The sequence below is a fragment of the Python bivittatus genome, unplaced genomic scaffold (assembly GCF_059951505.1).
Source record: "Python bivittatus isolate LINGU-HERP-01145 unplaced genomic scaffold, Pbiv_v1 ctg000570_np1212, whole genome shotgun sequence".
NCBI classification, from domain to species: Eukaryota; Metazoa; Chordata; class Lepidosauria; order Squamata; family Pythonidae; genus Python; species Python bivittatus.
The window spans coordinates 2,399,806-2,418,724 of NW_028277097.1; the positions used below are offsets into that span (position 1 = coordinate 2,399,806).

The 18,919-nt window shown below is 36.1% G+C and overlaps 1 protein-coding gene across 1 annotated transcript in view; it reads left to right on the forward strand.

The window, feature by feature from the left end:
* The window catches only part of IL6ST (interleukin 6 cytokine family signal transducer), a 44,243-nt gene that overhangs the window by 13,402 nt on the left and 11,922 nt on the right, over positions 1–18,919 (forward strand). The window contains exons 7-15 of the mRNA XM_088152883.1: positions 2,341–2,494; positions 3,718–3,800; positions 5,510–5,729; positions 7,436–7,612; positions 9,754–9,855; positions 10,458–10,604; positions 11,797–11,937; positions 16,630–16,726; positions 18,309–18,390. Of these exons, the coding sequence (XP_088009009.1) occupies positions 2,341–2,494; positions 3,718–3,800; positions 5,510–5,729; positions 7,436–7,612; positions 9,754–9,855; positions 10,458–10,604; positions 11,797–11,937; positions 16,630–16,726; positions 18,309–18,390 (1,203 nt within the window). The remainder of the gene's footprint in view (positions 1–2,340; positions 2,495–3,717; positions 3,801–5,509; positions 5,730–7,435; positions 7,613–9,753; positions 9,856–10,457; positions 10,605–11,796; positions 11,938–16,629; positions 16,727–18,308; positions 18,391–18,919) is intronic.

The window sequence follows — 18,919 nt, forward strand, 5'->3', positions numbered from 1 at the left end:
TACAAAAATTAAAATTGTTATTGTAATTAAAAGCTGTCTTACAAAGTTTTGAAAGGTTTTGTAGGGTTAGTGTTAGCTTCAAAAGGATGCCAGCTTAATCCATTAATTTATTGATGTATAAACATATATAACATATGATACAGTCATGTGAAAAAGTAAGTACATCCCATTGACACTTTTCAGTTTTTCAACATATAGGTAGTCCTCAGTTAATGATGGAAATTCTGGCACTTTGGTTGCCCTTGTAAAGTGAATTACCAAGGTAATTGGTAATTCAGGGTACCAAGAAATGCCTGCTTGAGGTTGTTTTTACCAGGTATTAGAGCCAAGGTTGTATTTATTTTTTCCTCAGAAGGAAATGGTGTATCTGTTAATTTTTTGTTGAGTAAATGATTGCAAAGCCAATTTTTCATGGTGTTTTTGTTCAATTACATCATCTTTGTCTTTACTTACTGTTTGAATGAAGATAACATATTGATATGTCCACATGTGTTAAAAAAGAAAAAACTACATGCAGTGTATTTATTTTTTTCACATAACTGTAACTGCTAGGAAAATGTTGCAGTTGTATAGGTATATTCTTTTTATGCAAAATAAAAGAACACCAAAAAAATAGTCATTATATACAAAATAATAGTGTGATTTTTAAATAAAACATTAACTCTTGATCATATTAAATAATATTAATTGGTCTTTCCACTTCATCATTAGAGTGGAAAATCATAACCGGAAAATATAACCCAAGATTGGAAGTCCAGAGTGACTGTTTCTTTCCAATCTTCTTTGCTTTCCCCTTTGCAGAATAAAGTTATAATTTTTCATGCAATGTTCAACTGAAAAGTCTTTCACATTTTGAAACCGCATTGATCTCTGTAACACATATTAACATTTTTGTGAGCATCAAACCAAAATGGAATATTAATTGTACAAGCCCACATCATATAGGGGTCATTTCATATTACACTTCCATTTTGTCCCAACCCTTTTAGAACATTCTCTGAATAAGCTGATAGCTACAGCTAAGAAAAAGAAAATCTAGGAATTTTCCTTGCCTTTAAAAAGTTCTTAATATTTTTTCAATCTGTTTATCAACCTAGATATACCTCTAAGTAGATATATACATCTCAGACTAATTTTAGCTACATTTATTTTTCCCCAAGCTAAATTGAAAGTATAACCATCTATTTATATTGATGGTCAGTTGTGTTAAAATTTTGATGAATTTGAAGTTCAAGGTAAGAAAGGTTTCTTTGGAAGAATTATTCCCAAACATTTGGAAGAACTCAACATGATTAAACCATTTATTACAGATTTTCAAGATACATTAGAACCTTTGGAAGTAGGTGTGATTTACTCCAACCCTAACTCTAACCTGAGAAATATCAAACCCCTTGATACCAATAAGTTCTTGTATAGAAGATACATAACTATAAAAAAGACATCATGATATAATAATTTATGCTCAATTCCAGCTACAGGTATACCCAAGATACTTTCATTTTGATTAATAAGAGAGGCCAGTGGTTTCTATACAGTACTAAATTAAATATAAGAGGAGACAAAGACACCCCCAAGAGGTTCCATTGACATCTTGTTAAAGACATTTTGTTTGTAGTAACCCTAGCACAAGTAGAATGTCTCATGTAAAATAAAATAAGTAAAAATCAAGGAAATTCACATTTAGAGAAACCTATTTAAAAAACTGGAAGTGTGAATATCCAAGATGCTCTCATTTGCTGCTTGCAAGGTTTCTGGGTATATGGCTAAAATATTAATAATTGATTTTATGGATCTTGATCCTTTTATAAAATCAGATTGTATGGGACAAATAATGAAATATACTATTTTAATCTACATGCCAATGCAGCAGTCAATATTTTTGAATCCAGACTTAACAACGAGACTAGACAATAATTTGAACAAAGAGTAGAGCCTTTACCAGCTTTCAGAATTACAGATATATGATGTTTGAGGCTGGAAGATTATTTGGAAAGTTTTCATTATAAACTTCCAGTAATACCGGAGCAACAAAATCAAAATATCTTTAGTACCATTTTGTAGATAAGCCATACATGCAAAGAATTGCACCACAAATCCTGTCCTTGGAATGTTTTTTTAAAAAAAAAAAAGCTAAAGGAAGTTCTTCTGTTTCTCAAAAACTATCAGCCAAATTTTTGGTTTTTAATTTTTTAATCATATCCTAATATGTGCTGGTACCTGAAATTTATGAAAAATTAGAAAGTCACTATACAAATAAAGCCTTTAAAGAGCAGCATATAATGTGACAATTTTAAAATATGTGTGAATAATAGCACTTATGACATTCGGCTTTATTTTCAGATTCCACCTGAGGATACAGCTTCATTGAGAACTTCCTTTACTATCCAGGAACTAAGGCCAAATACACAGTATACGATTAGACTGTGTTATGCAGTTTATTCATCAAAGTACTGGAGCAATTGGAGTGAAGTAGTTGGATTCACTGCTGAAGACAGTAAGTAATATTTAATTGTTTGTTCACCTGGCCCCAAGATGTCAAAACATTAAATAGTTACATTGCATCTACACAAGTTACCTTTTAAGCTGAAAAAAACCTAAAAGAAGATCTATAACACCATGAACATGGGGCCTGAAAATGGGATGATAATTACTGTCAAGCATGGAAAGTCTGATACTAAGAAATCATTAATACGGTCTCTGAAATTAGTAACTATCTTTGCTTCAGCAATCCCCGTTGGTTTTGTAAAACATACAGTGGTACCTCTACTTACAAACTTAATCTGTTCCGTGACTCTGATTGCAAGTCGAGTTGGTCACAAGTCAAAGTTAATTTTCCCATAAGGTTCAATGTAATTACCGTTAATCCGTTCCGGCGTCCGCGGCCACACACCAGGGGTGGAAAAATGGCCGCTGACCACGCGGCAAGGAATAAAAATGACCGCGGACCACGTGGAATGGGCGGAAAATGGCCGTGGACCACGTGGCACGGGTGGGAAAATGGCTGCGGACCACGTGGAATGGGCGGGAAATGGCCACGGACCACGTGGAACGGGCAGAAAATGGACGCGGATCTGGTTCGTAAGTTGAGGCGAGTTCGTAAGTAGAGGTAAATTTTTGGGGCCGGAGCTGGGCATATCTCGAAAAATTCGTAAGTAGGGGCATTCGTAAGTAGAGGTACCACTGTATTCCTTTGAGGATAATGCGTTTCACATCCAATTAGAGCTTAAGGGAGGTCAGATTGACGGAGATTGAAGATTAGAAGATTGGAAAAGATGCAGAACAGATAACACAAAATCTTATACTTGAGGGGAAAAAATCAGATATTATGGATAAAATCATAGAGGCTGAGATTATATGTCTTCTGCATATTATACAGCATTTATTTTTTCATTTAGCTTGAAAACTGATACTGATAAATAATCAGCCACAGATTATACAGAGAAAAGGACTTATGGGTGAGGGGTGCTTGGTGCACAGTATTGTGGAAATCTAATACTTTGTTTTTAATTACTTTAAGTGCTGTCATAGGGTATTTAACACCCAACCGATTAAAATATGTAACCAGTATCTGGTTTTATTGCTAAACAGTCATTATAATAAAGCATATGTCAATTTGACCTAAGTCAAATTTTTAACTTTAATAAATATGCATTAAAAAGAATGAACAGTAAAGTACAACATCTAAAACTTAGATGTTTGGATTTTATTCTCTGTTAGGACCATCTAAAGGACCAGCTCTTTGGCGTAACATTAAGACTTCTGACTCAACAGGAAATTGGACTTTGAGACTTCTCTGGAAGGTAGAAAAAAGATTATACCATAAATGTCTGGCTTTTGGTGTTCTTGGCAACAATATGTATTTTTCATGATCTAAAATATTATCATATTGCAAGTAGACACAAATCTATTCATTTGGATAGATATAACAGTAAAAACAAAACATAGTTTTGCATTTGGTCTAAGGACTGTCCTTGGCTTTTGAGTGAAATGAAACTATACTCCAAAAAGTAGCTAGGGTCAGGACAGGTCTGTTTTTGATCTGATTTAATTACTCCCCATATATTTAATCATTTTCTGTCAACTATAAAAATTACAATTCAGTGACAACTTGGGTGAGGAGGGAACTGTGATAACCTCACCAAAGGCGTTCCAAGATCATGTACACCTCTCTCTAGGTGTGTGAACCTCTTCTTTAAAATATGAAGAGGTATGTAAAGTTTTCCTAGCCATTGTTGCTGTGTATTCTAAAGGGTCAAGTGGCATGCATGAATCCTTCAGTACAGATATAAGCATATATTTCACTTGGGTTGTAGCAGTCTTAAAAGGTTGTTTGAGAAATCTCTTAGAGTTTGAATCATAAGATAAAATACTCTTACTTTGAGTGAAATTTCTTGAAAAAACAATATAGGATTGATGTCAATGTTTGTTGAAGCTGGTAATGAAATCATGTTTTATCCTACTTGTACTACACTTTAGTCAATGAAATGTAGTTAAAAGCACCACAGTTAATGAAGCATAATTAGATTATGCTTTGTTTCAAGTAGATACAGATTACCCTATTGCTGCATGTAAACTTCCCTAAGACATATTAACAGTGATCAGTAAAGTCGAACGTATATCACAGCTGTTAATTTGATTCCTTTGTAAACATTCTCAAGTCATTCCTATATATTAGGAGTGTGTATTTGTAATTCTGTTTTTTGTTTTATAATTTGTTTTTTGCTAGTTTTAATTGATGCTCATATATTTATGACCATTATTTCTACTGATTACGTGTAATAAACAGATCATGAACAACAGAAAATGCCCTTTTGGGAACAAACTCTGTGTAATAGTATGTGGAAATGACCTTGGGAAACAGTGGGGAGAGCCACAGCCAGGACAACAGTCAGTTAAGAGGCAGCTGAGCCTGCAGAAGGAATGGGGGCATGGCAAACATTTCAGAAGGGACCCTCCCTAGTTTCTTGAGCTGTAAAGGTGAAGGGGAGAAATGTACTTTCAGACTTGCAAGACTCTGCTAATGTAACCTTACAGTAAAGTAGAGCTAGTACTTCTGGGTCAGCTTCTTGTCTGGACTATCTTACAAGGCTGACTTCCTGTTAAGATATTCCCATTCAATCTGTACCTCTCTCCATTTGATGTATTGAATTCTGTTCCAGTAAACAAAGTATTTGTGATTTCTTAGGTAACATTTTTCCCTTTTTTACCCTTTAGATCTTGCCTAGGTTAGAAAAATACTGGATTCATTCCACAAGCCTTTGAGGGCATTTCCAGTAAATTAAATTTTTCATGCAATAGGTCCCTGATTCTTTTCCTGGGAAATCTACTTGTAAAAGGATCTTGAGCAACAAGTTTGGGAAATGCGTAAATTATTATCTTAAATTATTATGATCCACAACTAGTTTGGAATAGAAATGCTGGGTTATATGGATCAACATCTGGATTTGTATAAAGCACTTTCTTTTATTCATATATCATCTCTAAATAAAATAAATCTACTTTTTATCAGGAGTTGAATCCTTCCGAAGCAAATGGAATAATTTTGAAATATGAAGTATTTATTTCAGGAAGACCACCACTTTCTTTTCCAACTAGATATTACACTCTGAATACCACCCAACTGACTTTAAATGTACAAAGTGGGACATATGACGTAAGCGTTACAGCATTTAACAAAGTTGGTAAATCTCCTACATCAGTTTTGTTTATTCCAGCAACTGATTCAAAAGGTAAAGCTTTTCACTTAATTTGATGAGGGGAAAAAAATTCCAGATATTAACATTACACTAGACCACTTTTGTTTTTCTTATGGGGGAAGTCCAATCTGATTGAATAATTATAGTACAACTATGTTTTGTGTTGTTTTCTGCTTTCCAAAGATCATTCCTCTGTCCAGTACTCTGCGTTGTCTTTGTTCACTATGCTAGGTCCTTACCTTGCTATTTTGTTCTGCTATTAAATAATGTACCCTATATGATAAGGGGTCTCTGCTTTTTAATATTGCCATTTTGAAGTTTAAAGTTAGTATAGTTGCTTTTTTTTTTTTTAATTCATGCTATTCTGAGTCAGTTAGCTACCTTTTCTGGTAGCTCAGTATTCAATAGTAAAGCATCATTTTATTGATCTTTCTAGGTACCGGGGTGGTATACAGCATTTCACCTTATAGTATGAGAAATGTATCATGGCTTTTGGTAGAAGTAGTATAAATGTATAACCTAGCGCCCAGTACTGTGACCCTGGCATGAGGGACAGCAGAAAGTCAGTGGAACTCAAATAAACACCAATGTTTATGGTACATTATGGTACAGGAAGGATACTAAAAGTGTGAAAATTAACAAGTCAATCTAATAGCTTATCAAAGCACTCCACCGGAAATAGCACTGAGTGGTTACATTACCCTTTATCTTTCTGTTAATTAATCTTAAATTAACCTTAGATTTATTTTAATTTAAAATTAATCTTAGATTTAATTTTATTTATTCAATTAATTTTGTTTTTGTACTGGCCCATCACTCTGTGGTCTTTTATAGAGAGTGGCCCTTTTTTCAGCCAAGAAAAAAGTTGTACTGTGAACTTCGGACTGACCTATAAAGCCATATGTTCACAAACATTCATGATTTTTCTTTAGTATGTGTAACTATTACAGTTTAATTGGAATATTTCATCTTACTACTTTTAAGTTTCCACCTCCATTTTTTCTCCATTTATATACTTACTACTTTAAGTTATTCAGACTGATTTGCTATTTAGAAAAGATTTTTCTTCTGTTTGAATTGACTGTGTTTAAAAAAAATGTCTTCAAAGATAAATAAATTTAAGGAGAAAGTTCATCTTTATTGGAACAACTTAGCTGTACCAGTTATTTTGATTGGTTCTATTAGGGAATAGATAAAGTATTCCATTTAAGTATCTTAAATACTATGCTTCTTGTATATACAAGAATCCTAATTCATATCTATTAGAATGTCTCAGTTTAACAACTGGCTTATGACATTTCTCAACATAGCTATAGGTACTCTGTACAGTACATATTAAAACTTACTTTCCATTCCTAAAATACATTTGTTGCTATAAGGGTGCTAGATACTGTCACGAGAATTGAAAAGTATTTTAAACTATTGAACATAACTTGTCAGATGAGAACAGTAAAAGTGCTTTAATTTAATATCTGATTTCTCTCTCTTGTTCTAAGCGTTAAAAAGTCCTTGAAATCCTGTTCTAGTTCTAATGTTTTCTTGATCTGTGACTATACCTCTGCTCCGCCAAACATCCATAAACTGGATTGTTTATAATATCTCTGATATTAATTATATATATATATATCAAACAAGATTCTTTAATTGAATATTTATGCTAAAGTTAGGAACTTTTTAGAATGCTAGAATCTATGCTTTATATCTCTTGCAGAATTAAAGGTATTTTTTTCTAATTTCAGCTTCTGTGAAAAATGTTGTTGCATTTCCTGAAGGTGGCAAACTCTGGGTAAATTGGACAGCTCCCAAAGAGTCAGTCAGTAAATACATAATTGAATGGCATGAAGCATGTAGCAATTTAAGCTGCACTACTGAATGGCAGCAGGAACCTGGTTCAAAACAGAGAATATTTCTAAAAGGTAACCCATAGGGAATTACCTGTTATTTATACAACACAGAGAAGAACTGTTTAGATGCATTTATTTCCTTTTAAAGTAAAACAAACTCTTATACTTTACGCACATACATACATGCCCACCAGGCTATACCTTTTGAGGTAAAATACATTATGCAATGTGCAGAAAAGAAGTAGTAGTAAACAAAAGAGGTCTGAAAAAGAAAATATATCTAAATCTGTAGGCTTACTAGGTTACCAGCCTTAGTCACCCATGGGACAAGCATTATCCTAACTAACAGCAAGAAAGTGAATTTTAGCACTTTTTAGCCAATACACCACAAGCACAAAGAAGGCATCTTCATTCTAGTCTGTGTAAGCTAGGATCTCTAACCTGGAGACTGCCTTGCAAGCCAACATACTGTTGTAGAGTGGGAAATTCTTAAGAAATTGGAAGTATTTCTGACACTTTCAGTGCCAGTCTCACAACTGCATCAATTAGCAGCAGGGGAGCAGGAATCTTCATGTTACAATTACCTTTTTCCTCAGTACAGACTTCATTCCTGAACGACGTCATCCTGACAAAACAACTAAAATGGCTTTTCTGTTGCCTGACAGAATTGTGACTTAATTATGACATAAGTATGTTCCTCTGCTGTTCAAACTTCCACTGTATGCCCTATCGCTTTGCAAGTCATTGAATCTAAAAGAAATTTCATTTTGATTCCTTACTGCAGATGCCACGTTCAGCAGCCTGATCAGAGAGAGGGCCTATAAAATAACATTAGGGGCATAATTAAATACGCTGTGTCCTAGAATTTTGTCTCTTCCTGTGGAGCAGATTTGAAGACTGATTCAGTATTTTAGAAATAAATAGGATTTTCTTGGAGCAGGCTGTTACTTAAAACTTGTTATTCATAAAGCTTGCCAGAATAAATTTTAGTTTTTAGCATGACATTCCTTTTATTTTAGCTGCTAAGTAATTTTCATTGCTGGTAAAATTCACATGGAAGATTTTTTGAACAAATATTCCCACATCCGTTCTCTGATACTGCAAAGTGATGAATCCTTGAAATCCACATTTCCAGTTAATTTCTGTTGTTGGATTTTGTTTTGTTTTATACAAAGGAACAGTATCAGTTATTAATAAACCATCAGTCCACTACAAGTAAAATTGGAGAAGTAGGAAAAATCCCAGGTGTTCGAACATTCTCTGCATTCACTGTATTTGACAAACTAAGATAAGATGATTACATTGTGAATTTTTGACGTAATTCAATCCCAGAATTTTGTTTTTAATATCAGCAGTTAGTCCTAGAATATGTATGGTAGAATTGTACTTTTGCATCAGCAGAACTCCAGCAACTGCAGCTTCTTTCTTCCATTAACCCAGAGGAGAGATTGCTTAGCGATTGAAGAGTTTCAGTGTGAAATTATAAATAATGGCATTGCTACTTTATCAAGCATCTTTTTTTATTGGCATCTTTTTTAATCCACCCCTACATTCTTATATATAGTTTAGAGGTGACCCTGCTGTTCTGATCATATTTTATTTCCTGTTTCCCCAATCTAAAGAGAAAAATTAAATCATTTATGTATTAAATGATATACCTTCCGTGATCGCTTTTTCATCAAAAGCCAGCAGTGATTTCCCACCGAATAATCTCTCTTTCTGCTTTCCATCATGCTACCTTCTTCCTGCATATCCCCGGATCTTCAGAGAAAATAGTATTGCATGAAAAAGTAATGTATTTGTCTAGTAGATGGATTAGAATGGTGCACATACCACCAGAGCTAAATTTGAAGAAATGCAAGTTGTTTTCAGGCTTTATGTACATTTATGATGATTATTCATACCCTGCCTTCCAGGATAACAATAATCCTAAATCATCTTCCAAGCAATATTAAACAACTGTAAAAAAAAAAAAAAAAAAGCGTTTTCAAGCATTTCTCGTGAAGAAGCACCCACATTAACACAACTACTTGCTGCTGTATCTAGCGGTGCCTCAGGTTGTTTTCCAGATGCATTTTAAAATAGTTTCCAAACAGTTAAGTTAAATTTCTCTCTCTGAAGGACCCTGTAGGGTTTTTTTTAACACAAAAATATGTGTTTTTATTTATTTAATTGAAAATTTGTCAATATGACCTGTAAAATTCTTTCTTTAGGAAACATAGAGCCATACAAGTGCTACATAATAACAGTGTACCCATTATATATTGGTGGTCAAGGAGAAGGAAAATCAACCCAGGCCTACCTTCAACAAGGTGGTAAGTTTACTATCACTGCAAGTGCTTCCTTGAGGATGTCATAATACAACAATTGGCTTATTATGACATTATTTATAAAACGTTGCCTAATCTTCATCATGAATTGATACCAAGGAGGAGTACAAAACAGTGAAGCTAGATGAATTGCATTAGCTGCAGTCATAAAATATGATCGTGAGAATAGAAAGAGAAAGAAATGGGATGCAGCCGCACGTGTTCAAAGAGAAGCCTGGGTGAACGGTTGATGCTCCAGGTGAGACAAGCCAGATATTAGATTGCAGGGCCTTAGGGGAATTCAGATGTAGGCCTTTACATATTAACAAAAGAACCCTGAACGGTTTGGTGGTGTCGTGGCAGCTAGTGCTGCTCCTTCAGAAAAGTTAATATAGTCCTAGTAGACTGTTCTTTAATAGCTTAACTTCAGCATTTTGCTCTAGGGTTAGGGTTAGAATCTGCAGAATCCTAAAAGCCAGCTTCAGGTAATTTCTCACTTTTTTATTCTGCATTTAAGCTGTTGTGTTCCTTACTTCATAGAACATGTTTATGAGAGAAGTAGTTGTTGATCTTCAGAAATAACTTATAAAAATACTGTTCATTAATAGTGCCTGCTAATGGACCCACTGTTCGAACAAAGAAACTTGGAAAATTTGAAGCTGTTTTAGAATGGAACTCTCTTTCAGTGGAGGAACAAAATGGGTTTATCAAAAACTACACTATTTCTTATAAAACAGTGACTGGAGTTGAAAAAGGTACTTGTATCTCTAATTTTTAGTTATTTGAATGATATGTTAGCCCGTGGTTTCAAAGTTTAAGCTTTACTTTAGCTTTACCAGATCCAGGCTGCAAAACGTACCCCCAAAAGCCACTAGATGGCAGCAAAGGGATATAGAAAGCTTACTCTGGCTGCCCTCTAGAATTTTGTGGATCTAGATTTTTGTGGATGATCCTTGTCAGTTGCATCTTGTACTCGAAGAGTCTTATGCACAAACAGCCCTGTAATATGTTGTAGCTCACAGTCACTTATGCCTTGGTCACCTCTCGTTTAGATTACTGCAGTGTGTTCTACCCTTGGAATTGCCCTTGAACAATATTTGGAAGCTTCAGCTGGTGCGAAACATGGCTGCATGGGCAGTTCATGTGCGCCCCTCAGTTGGCACACATTATACCTCTGCTCTGTGGGCTGCATTGGTTGCTAGTTTGCTTCTGGGTGCAATGCAAGATGCTGATGATGACCTATAAAGCCCTTTATGGCATGGGGCCAGGTTGTCTGAGGGACTGCCTCTCTCCAATTATGTCTAATCCCATCTGGTCCGGCAGGAGAGCCTTTTCTGTCATGGCTTCCGCTCTGTGGAACATCGTTCCCCCCCCCCTTCCTCCCCAGAGATCAGAGTAGCCCTGACCCTGTTAGCTTTTTGCAAGGCCCTGAAAACATGGTTTTGCCAACGGGTGTGGAAACCCAGGAGTGTAGTAGAGCCTGTGCAGTGGCTGTATTGACTGTGAGGATGGATGTGCTCACCTCAACTATGAATTTTGAATTTTCTGATATGGTTTTATATGGTTTAACATTATTTTTATCATTTAAATTATCCCATTGTTTTGCTGTTTTTATATTGTTTTTAACTTTATGAACTGCCCAGGGTCACATATTGAGATGGGCAGCTATATAAATTTGATTAATAAATGAATAAAATATTACATAATAATTGTAATAAATATATTTTATCCAATATATTGTGTGCATATTATATGCAGTATTATTATATTACTACAGAATATTTTGATAGAATTAATAACATTAGAAATGAAGGTTGAAATATATTGAGATCAGACCTTCCTAATCAGCAAATGTTTTTATTTAAATTAAGATCTTTGTTATTAGAGAAAACTAGTTTGGATAGATTTAATGCAAAATATTATTAATCCATTTTTTTTTCATTGTAGTTGTGCCTGTGGACCCTTCAAAAACAGAGTACTTACTGTCATCTTTATCAAGTAACACTTTGTATATGGTGCGTATGACAGCATACACTGATAGTGGAGGAACAACTGGTCCTCTTTTTACATTTTCCACAAATAGATTTGGTAAGTTTTGTATATAAATATTCCAGTTTTTGAAAGACCCAACTTGTAATGAAATACCTCCCGAGTACCCATTACAGTTCTTCCTTTTTTAGAACAGTGGAAAGTCCTATATAGCTAATTTCATTACTTAATTCTGTATTATGTTCCTTGGGAATGCGGCATAATTCACACATTATATGATTATTTTGTTTTTCATTTTGTTTTGTTTTGTTTTGTTTTTTGGTTTAGCACAATATGTGAATTTACCCATTATGGTTAGTGATATGTATGGTCCAGCCATTATGGCTTGATCAGTAAACCATGATTTAAACCACTGTTTCTCAATCTTGGCAACTTTAAGATGTGTGGACTTCAACTCCCAGAATTCCCCAGCCAGCAGGTCCACACATCTTAAAGTTGGCAAGGTTGAGAAACACTGGTTTGGAAGATCATGCAGGATAAGGGTTTATTTATTTATTTCAAATTTAAAGAGTTTTGAGCTTGAGATGCTCACTTTCAAGCTCAAAGCATTTGTTTCAAGTTCTGAATGGGTTGTTCTGACCATTCTAAAGGTCAAAACAGATGTTTTGAGCTCAAAATTGCTATTTTTGGAATGATCAGATCAATACATTTTGAAATATTTTCAAATTGATCTTCATGAAATTACTTTTTAAAGTAATTTGTCACTCTTGCCATTGTACAGGTAGTCCCTGGATTAAGAACACCTGATTTAAGGACGACCCTTAGTTAAGAGTGGAGCCTATTGTAGCAAAATTCAACTTAAATACACAATGGTTTGAGTTCATTACACAATACTTTGTTGTTGTTGTTTAGTCATTAGGTCGTGTCCGACTCTTCGTGACCCCATGAACCATATTGCGCCAGGCCTTCCTGTCCTTCACTGCCTCCCTGAGTTTGCTCAGTTTCATGCTCATTGCTTCAGTGATGCTATCTAACTATCTCATCCTCTGCCGTCCTCTTCTCCTTTTGCCTTCAATCTTTCCCAGCATCAGGGTCTTCTCCAAAGAGATCTCTCTTCGCATTAGGTGACCAAAGTATCTGAGCTTGAGCTTCATTATTGAAGCTTCCAATGAGCAATCAGGGTTGATTTCCTTTAAGATTGACTGGTTTGACCTTCTACCAGTCCAGGGGACTCTCAAGAGTCTTCTCCAGCACCACAGTTCAAAGGCATCAATTCTTCGGCGCTCAGCCTTCTTTATGGTCCAGCTCTCACAGCCATACATTACTACTGGAATAACCATAGCTTTGACTATGCGGATCTTTGTCGGCAAGGTGACGTCTCTGCTTTTTAATATGCTATCTAGGCTTGCCATAGCTTTCCTCCCAAGGAGCAAGCGTCTTTTAATTTCATGGCTGCAGTCTCCGTCTGCGGTGATCTTGGAGCCCAAATAAATGAAGTCTGTTACTGCTTCCATTTCTACCCCTTCTATTTGCCAGGAATTGATGGGTCCAGATGCCATGATCTTAGTTTTTTTAATGTTGAGTTTCAAGCCAGCTTTCGCACTCTCCTCTTTCACCCTCATCAAGAGGCTCTTTAGTTCTTCTTCACTTTCTGCCATTAGGGTGGTATCGTCTGCATATCTGAGGTTGTTGATGATTCTCCCTGCAGTCTTAATTCTGGCTTGTGATTCTTCCAGCCTGGCATTTCTCATGATGTACTCTGCATGTAGGTTAAATAAGCAGGCTGACAGTATACAGCCTTGTCATACACCTTTCCCTATTTTGAACCAATCGGTTGTTCCATGACCAGTTCTAACTTGCTTCTTGGCCCGCATACAGATTTCTCAGGAGACAGGTAAGGTGGTCTGGTACTCCCATCTCTTTAAGAATTTGCCACAGTTTGTTGTGATCCACACAATCAAAGGCTTTTGCATAGTCAATGAAGCAGAAGTAGATATTTTTCTGGAACTCTCGTGCTTTCTCCATGATCCAGCGAATGTTGGCGATTTGATCTCTAGTTCCTCTGCCTCTTCGAAACCCAGCTTGTACATCCGGTAGTTCTCGGTTCATGTATTGCTGAAGCCTAGCTTGTAGGATTTTGAGCATAATCTTGCTAGCATGCGAAATGAATGCAATTGTGCGATAGTTTGAGCATTCTTTGGCATTGCCCTTCTTTGGAATTGGAACATAAACTGACCTTTTCCAATCCCGTGGCCACTGTTGCGTTTTCCAAACTTGCTGGCATATTGAGTGCAGCACTTTAACAGCATCGTCTTTTAGTATTTTAAATAACTCAGCTGGAATACTGTCATCTCCACTAGCTTTGTTGTTAGCAATGCTTCCTAAGGCCCACTTGACTTAACTCTCTAGGATGTCTGGCTCAAGGTCAGTGATCACACCAGCGTGGACATCAGGGACATTAAGATCTTTCTTGTATAGTTCTTGTGTATTCTTGCCACCTCTTCTTAATCTCTTCTGCTTCTGTTAGGTCCCTGCCTTTTTTGTCCTTTATCATGCCCATCTTTGCACTAAACGTTCCTTTGATATCACCAATTTTCTTGAAGAGATCTCTAATCTTCCCCATTCTATTGTTTTCCTCGATTTCTTTGCATTGTTCATTTAAGAAGGCCTTCTTATCTCTCCTTGCTATTCTCTGGAAATCTGCATTCAGTTGCTTATATCTTTCCCTTTCACCCTTGTTTTTCGCATTCCTTCTTTCCACAGCTATTTGTAAAGCCTCATCAGACAGCCATTTTGCTTTCTTGCATTTCTTTTTCTTTGGGATGGTTTTAGTTGCTGCCTCCTGTACAATGTTACGGACCTCCGTCCATAGTTCTTCAGGCACTCTGTCTACCAAATCTAATCCTCTAAATCTATTCATCACCTTCACTGTGTACTCACAAGGAATATGATCTAAGTCATACCTGAGTGGTCTAGTGGTTTTCCCTACATTCTTCAATTTAAGCCTACATTTTGCAGTAAGAAGCTCATGATCTGAGCCACAGTCAGCTCCTGGTCTTGTTTTTGCTGTCTGTATAGAGCTTCTCCATCTTTGGCTGCAAAGTATATAATCAATCTGGTTTCGGTATTGACCATCTGGTGATGTCCATGTGTAGAGTCGTCTCTTGTGTTGTTGGAAAAGAGTGTTTGCTATGACTAGCTTGTTCTCTTGACAGAACTCTGTTAGCCTTTGTCCTGCTTCATTTTGTACTCCAAGGCCAAACTTGCCTGTTATTCCAATTACTCCTTGACTTCCTACTTTAGCATTCCAATCCCCTATGATGAAAAGGACATCTTTTTGGTGCTAGTTCTAGAAGGTGTTGTAGGTCTTCATAGAAGCGGTCAACTTCAGCTTCTTCAGCATCAGTGGTTGGGGCATAGACTTGGATGACTGTGATATTGAATGGTTTGCCTTGGATACGCACTGAGATCATTTTGTCGTTTTTGAGGTTGTACCCCATTACTGCCTTTCCCACTCTCTTATTGACTATGAGTGCAACTCCATTTCTTCCAAGGGTTTCTTGCCCACAGTAGTAGATATAATGGTCACCCGAATTAAATTCACCCATTCCCGTCCATTTCAGTTCGCTGATTCCCAAGATGTCGATGTTCAATCTTGTCATCTCATGTTTGACCACATCCAGCTTGCCTTGGTTCATAGATCTTACATTCCAGGTACCTATACAATATTGTTCTTTACAGCATCGGACCTTCTTTTCGCTTCCAGATACATCCACAGCTGAACGTCCTTTCGGCTTTGGCCCAGCCGCTTCACTCTTTCTGGAGCTACTTGGAATTGCCCTCTGCTCTTCCCCAGTAGCTTATTGGGCACCTTCCGACCTGAGGGGCTCATCTTCCGGCGTCATATCTTTTAGCCTTTTAACATTGTCCATGGGGTTTTCTTGGCAAGGATACTGGAGTGGGTTGCCATTTCCTTCTCCAGTGGACCACATTTTGTCAGAACTCTCTGTCATGACCTGTCCGTCTTGGGTGGCCCTGCACGGTATAGCTCATGGCTTCACTGAGTTACGCAAGCCCCTTCGCCACGACAAGGCAGTGATCCATGAAGGGGTACACACAATACTAGTTATCCAGTATTATACAATAATTCTGTTCCAGCTTACATACAAATTTGACTTGAGGACAGACCTTGGGAACAGAACTCGTTCTTAAAACTGGGAACTACCTGTATTTCGCATATTATCTACATGTACTGGAGACAGGGTTTCTCAGTGACTGCAAGGAAGTCTCTTCTTGCCCTCATTGATGACTTCCACTGACAGGCATACACTTTTTATTCAAGCACAATTTGGGCTACTGAACCGATTCATTCTGTGTCTCAATCTTAGACATATTTGTTGTTTTTAGCTAGGTGCCTTTTTTAGTATCTCTCCTATACATGATCTGTATGTGGTAGAGGTGTTCTGTGGATTGATTTTATCTCTCTCCTAGTGTGTGTGAGAGGATGGATTGGTTTGGCCTGCCAACCACTTTAGGAAATTTTTTAATGAAAAGTCAGCACATAAATTTAATAAAAATGTATATTGGATGACTTACTGTTCTGCATCATATCTTCTTGATCACTTCAACTCATTTTCAAAGCAGAGGACATATCCAACATTAATAGGAATTGCCTTTGTTATTTCCATTGTCACTGAATGGATTTTAAATTTTTAAAATTATTTTGTGGTAAACTAATAATCAGACATTTGAAGAAAATATGCTGATTTCTTTTTGTGTTTTATGTTTCAGAGGATGGGGAAATTGAAGCAATAGTTGTTCCTGTCTGTTTAGCATTTCTGCTATTTACTTTATTGGGTGTGTTATTTTGCTTCAACAAACGAGATATGTAAGTATCCTTAGGGTGCTGTCTTGTGTACCACTGCATATTCATGCAGAAAGTCAACTGTGTGTCATTCTTGATTGAGCACAGGGAGGGCTGCAATGGTGTTTGAGCAGTGGGTTAGAGGCAACATTTTAGAATCAAATCAAGTAGAGAAATATAAAATAAAGTGATAGGATAACATGAAATTTCTAATTATTTAATTAAATTATTGTTTAATCAATCAATAATTGAATATATTAATTATAAATTATATAAATGATTTAATTATATAATTATTTGTTTATATACATTTGTTTTATTTTTTTCCTCCTGCATAATTAATTTTCTGTAAATAAACATATTTCTTAACACCCCTTCTCCTGAAAAATAAGGGGTTTATAAAGGGGGATGAGTAGTAAAATAGTGCATATTTCCTTTTTTTAATCTTGCCTTATCCAGATATCACTTTGGCTGATAGCAAAAGAGGTCATATGTCTGTCAGATACAAACTTTAGTGTGGATCTCACTCCACTCAATTGTTGCTGCTGCTTTGGCAGCAATTAACCTCTCCTGAGGGAGGGATTTCTGCAGTAGTGAAAGCTTTGTCCCTCATTCAGGGAAAACGCATGTAGGCGTATGTAGGTACAATCCTGTGAAAAAGAATTCAGTCCCTTTTATTTTCTGAATGTTTACCTATGTTTGCCACTGAATCTTGTCAGAGTGTTATGCTCATTTTAGTTTTGAGTGAAGAAATAACACCATCGTTTGGAGCTTGTTTCGTTTATTTTGCAAATAGTCATCTAGCGTGCCATGGGCCAGTGTCAAAAACTATACAGAGTTTTGGAATGACTGGTTAAAGTTTGGGCCTAAACCCTGTCAAAATACTGTTGTAAGACCTGAGACAAGCATTTCATGCTAGAACCTATTCGAAAGTTACTAAGTTGAAGCCACTTGCTATGGAGGATTGGGCCAAAATCCCTACACCGCAACATGGGAGACTGGTTTACCTATTACAGAAAGTCCTTGGTTGCAGTTATTGCAGCAAAACAACAAATTACTCATCTAAGAGGATGGTTATTTTTTAGAGAGACATATCACATGTTGGATAACTTTGTTTAGGAAATAAATGAATGACACACCAAAGTTTGGTGTTACTTGTTCACTCAGACTCCTTCTATATTTCACTCAAACCCTTGTGAAGCTGAAATAGTATTCAGTTGCAACACCAATTCAGAAAAATCCAAAATAGAATAAATGTTTTTCACAGAAATATATACAAGTTGAGTAGCTTTTACATGTTTGAAGGCTATTTTGTCATTTCCTCAAAATAAAAGGAATACTGAAATATTCTTCTGAGGGAAGGAGAGTGATACTAGTTTGTCAGATCCAGCCAGAGATCTGGAAAATATATTGCCCCTTTTTCTCTTCATAATCATTATCCTCATTTGCCTGCAGTCATTAGTACATATTAATATATGTGTCTGCATGTACATATGATAGTTTAAGGTTGTCTGTTAGATTTATATTCCACCTTTTCTTCAATTCAAGGTTGCATACATAACACTTCTTCTTCCAATTTTTTGCTTTTTTTTATTTTTTTCCCCAGGATTAAGAAACACATCTGGCCTAATGTGCCTGATCCTTCAAAGAGTGTGATTGCTCAGTGGTCACCACAAACACCAGCTAAGGTAAAAGGAAGAAACAAAGTAAGATTGTAAGCTAATTAACAAAAGCATAAAAAAAGAATGGGAGAGGCAATTTTTACTATTAGCTCCCCATGTAATGTCCTTCATTGTTCTAAGCAGCTCCCCCCAACTCCCTGGGGCCAATTTATAGAGAGTTGGCAGAGTTGCTTGGGGAAATTGAAAAACAGCAAAATATCTCCTCCTTCCCCATTCTGTCAGCCTACATGCTTCTTTGAATCAAAAGGTTTTCATGGAGAAAAGAGTCTGTTGCATTTAATGAAGGATTTGATTGGAATCCAGGCCAAATTTTCAACTAAATGCAGAAATGGAAATGTTTTCATATATGGTATATATTTAAAAAAAACAATCCTAATATGTTAGAAGCTTCAGCATATAATAACCTTATTTAAAAGAATCAAAAGAACACATTTTACATCTGCAGAATTTTCAGGCATGTACAAAGAATAATGCAGAAGTTCTGGTATGACTTTAGTATGCGAAATGTTTCTTTCTCAAATAGTGTATTATAGTA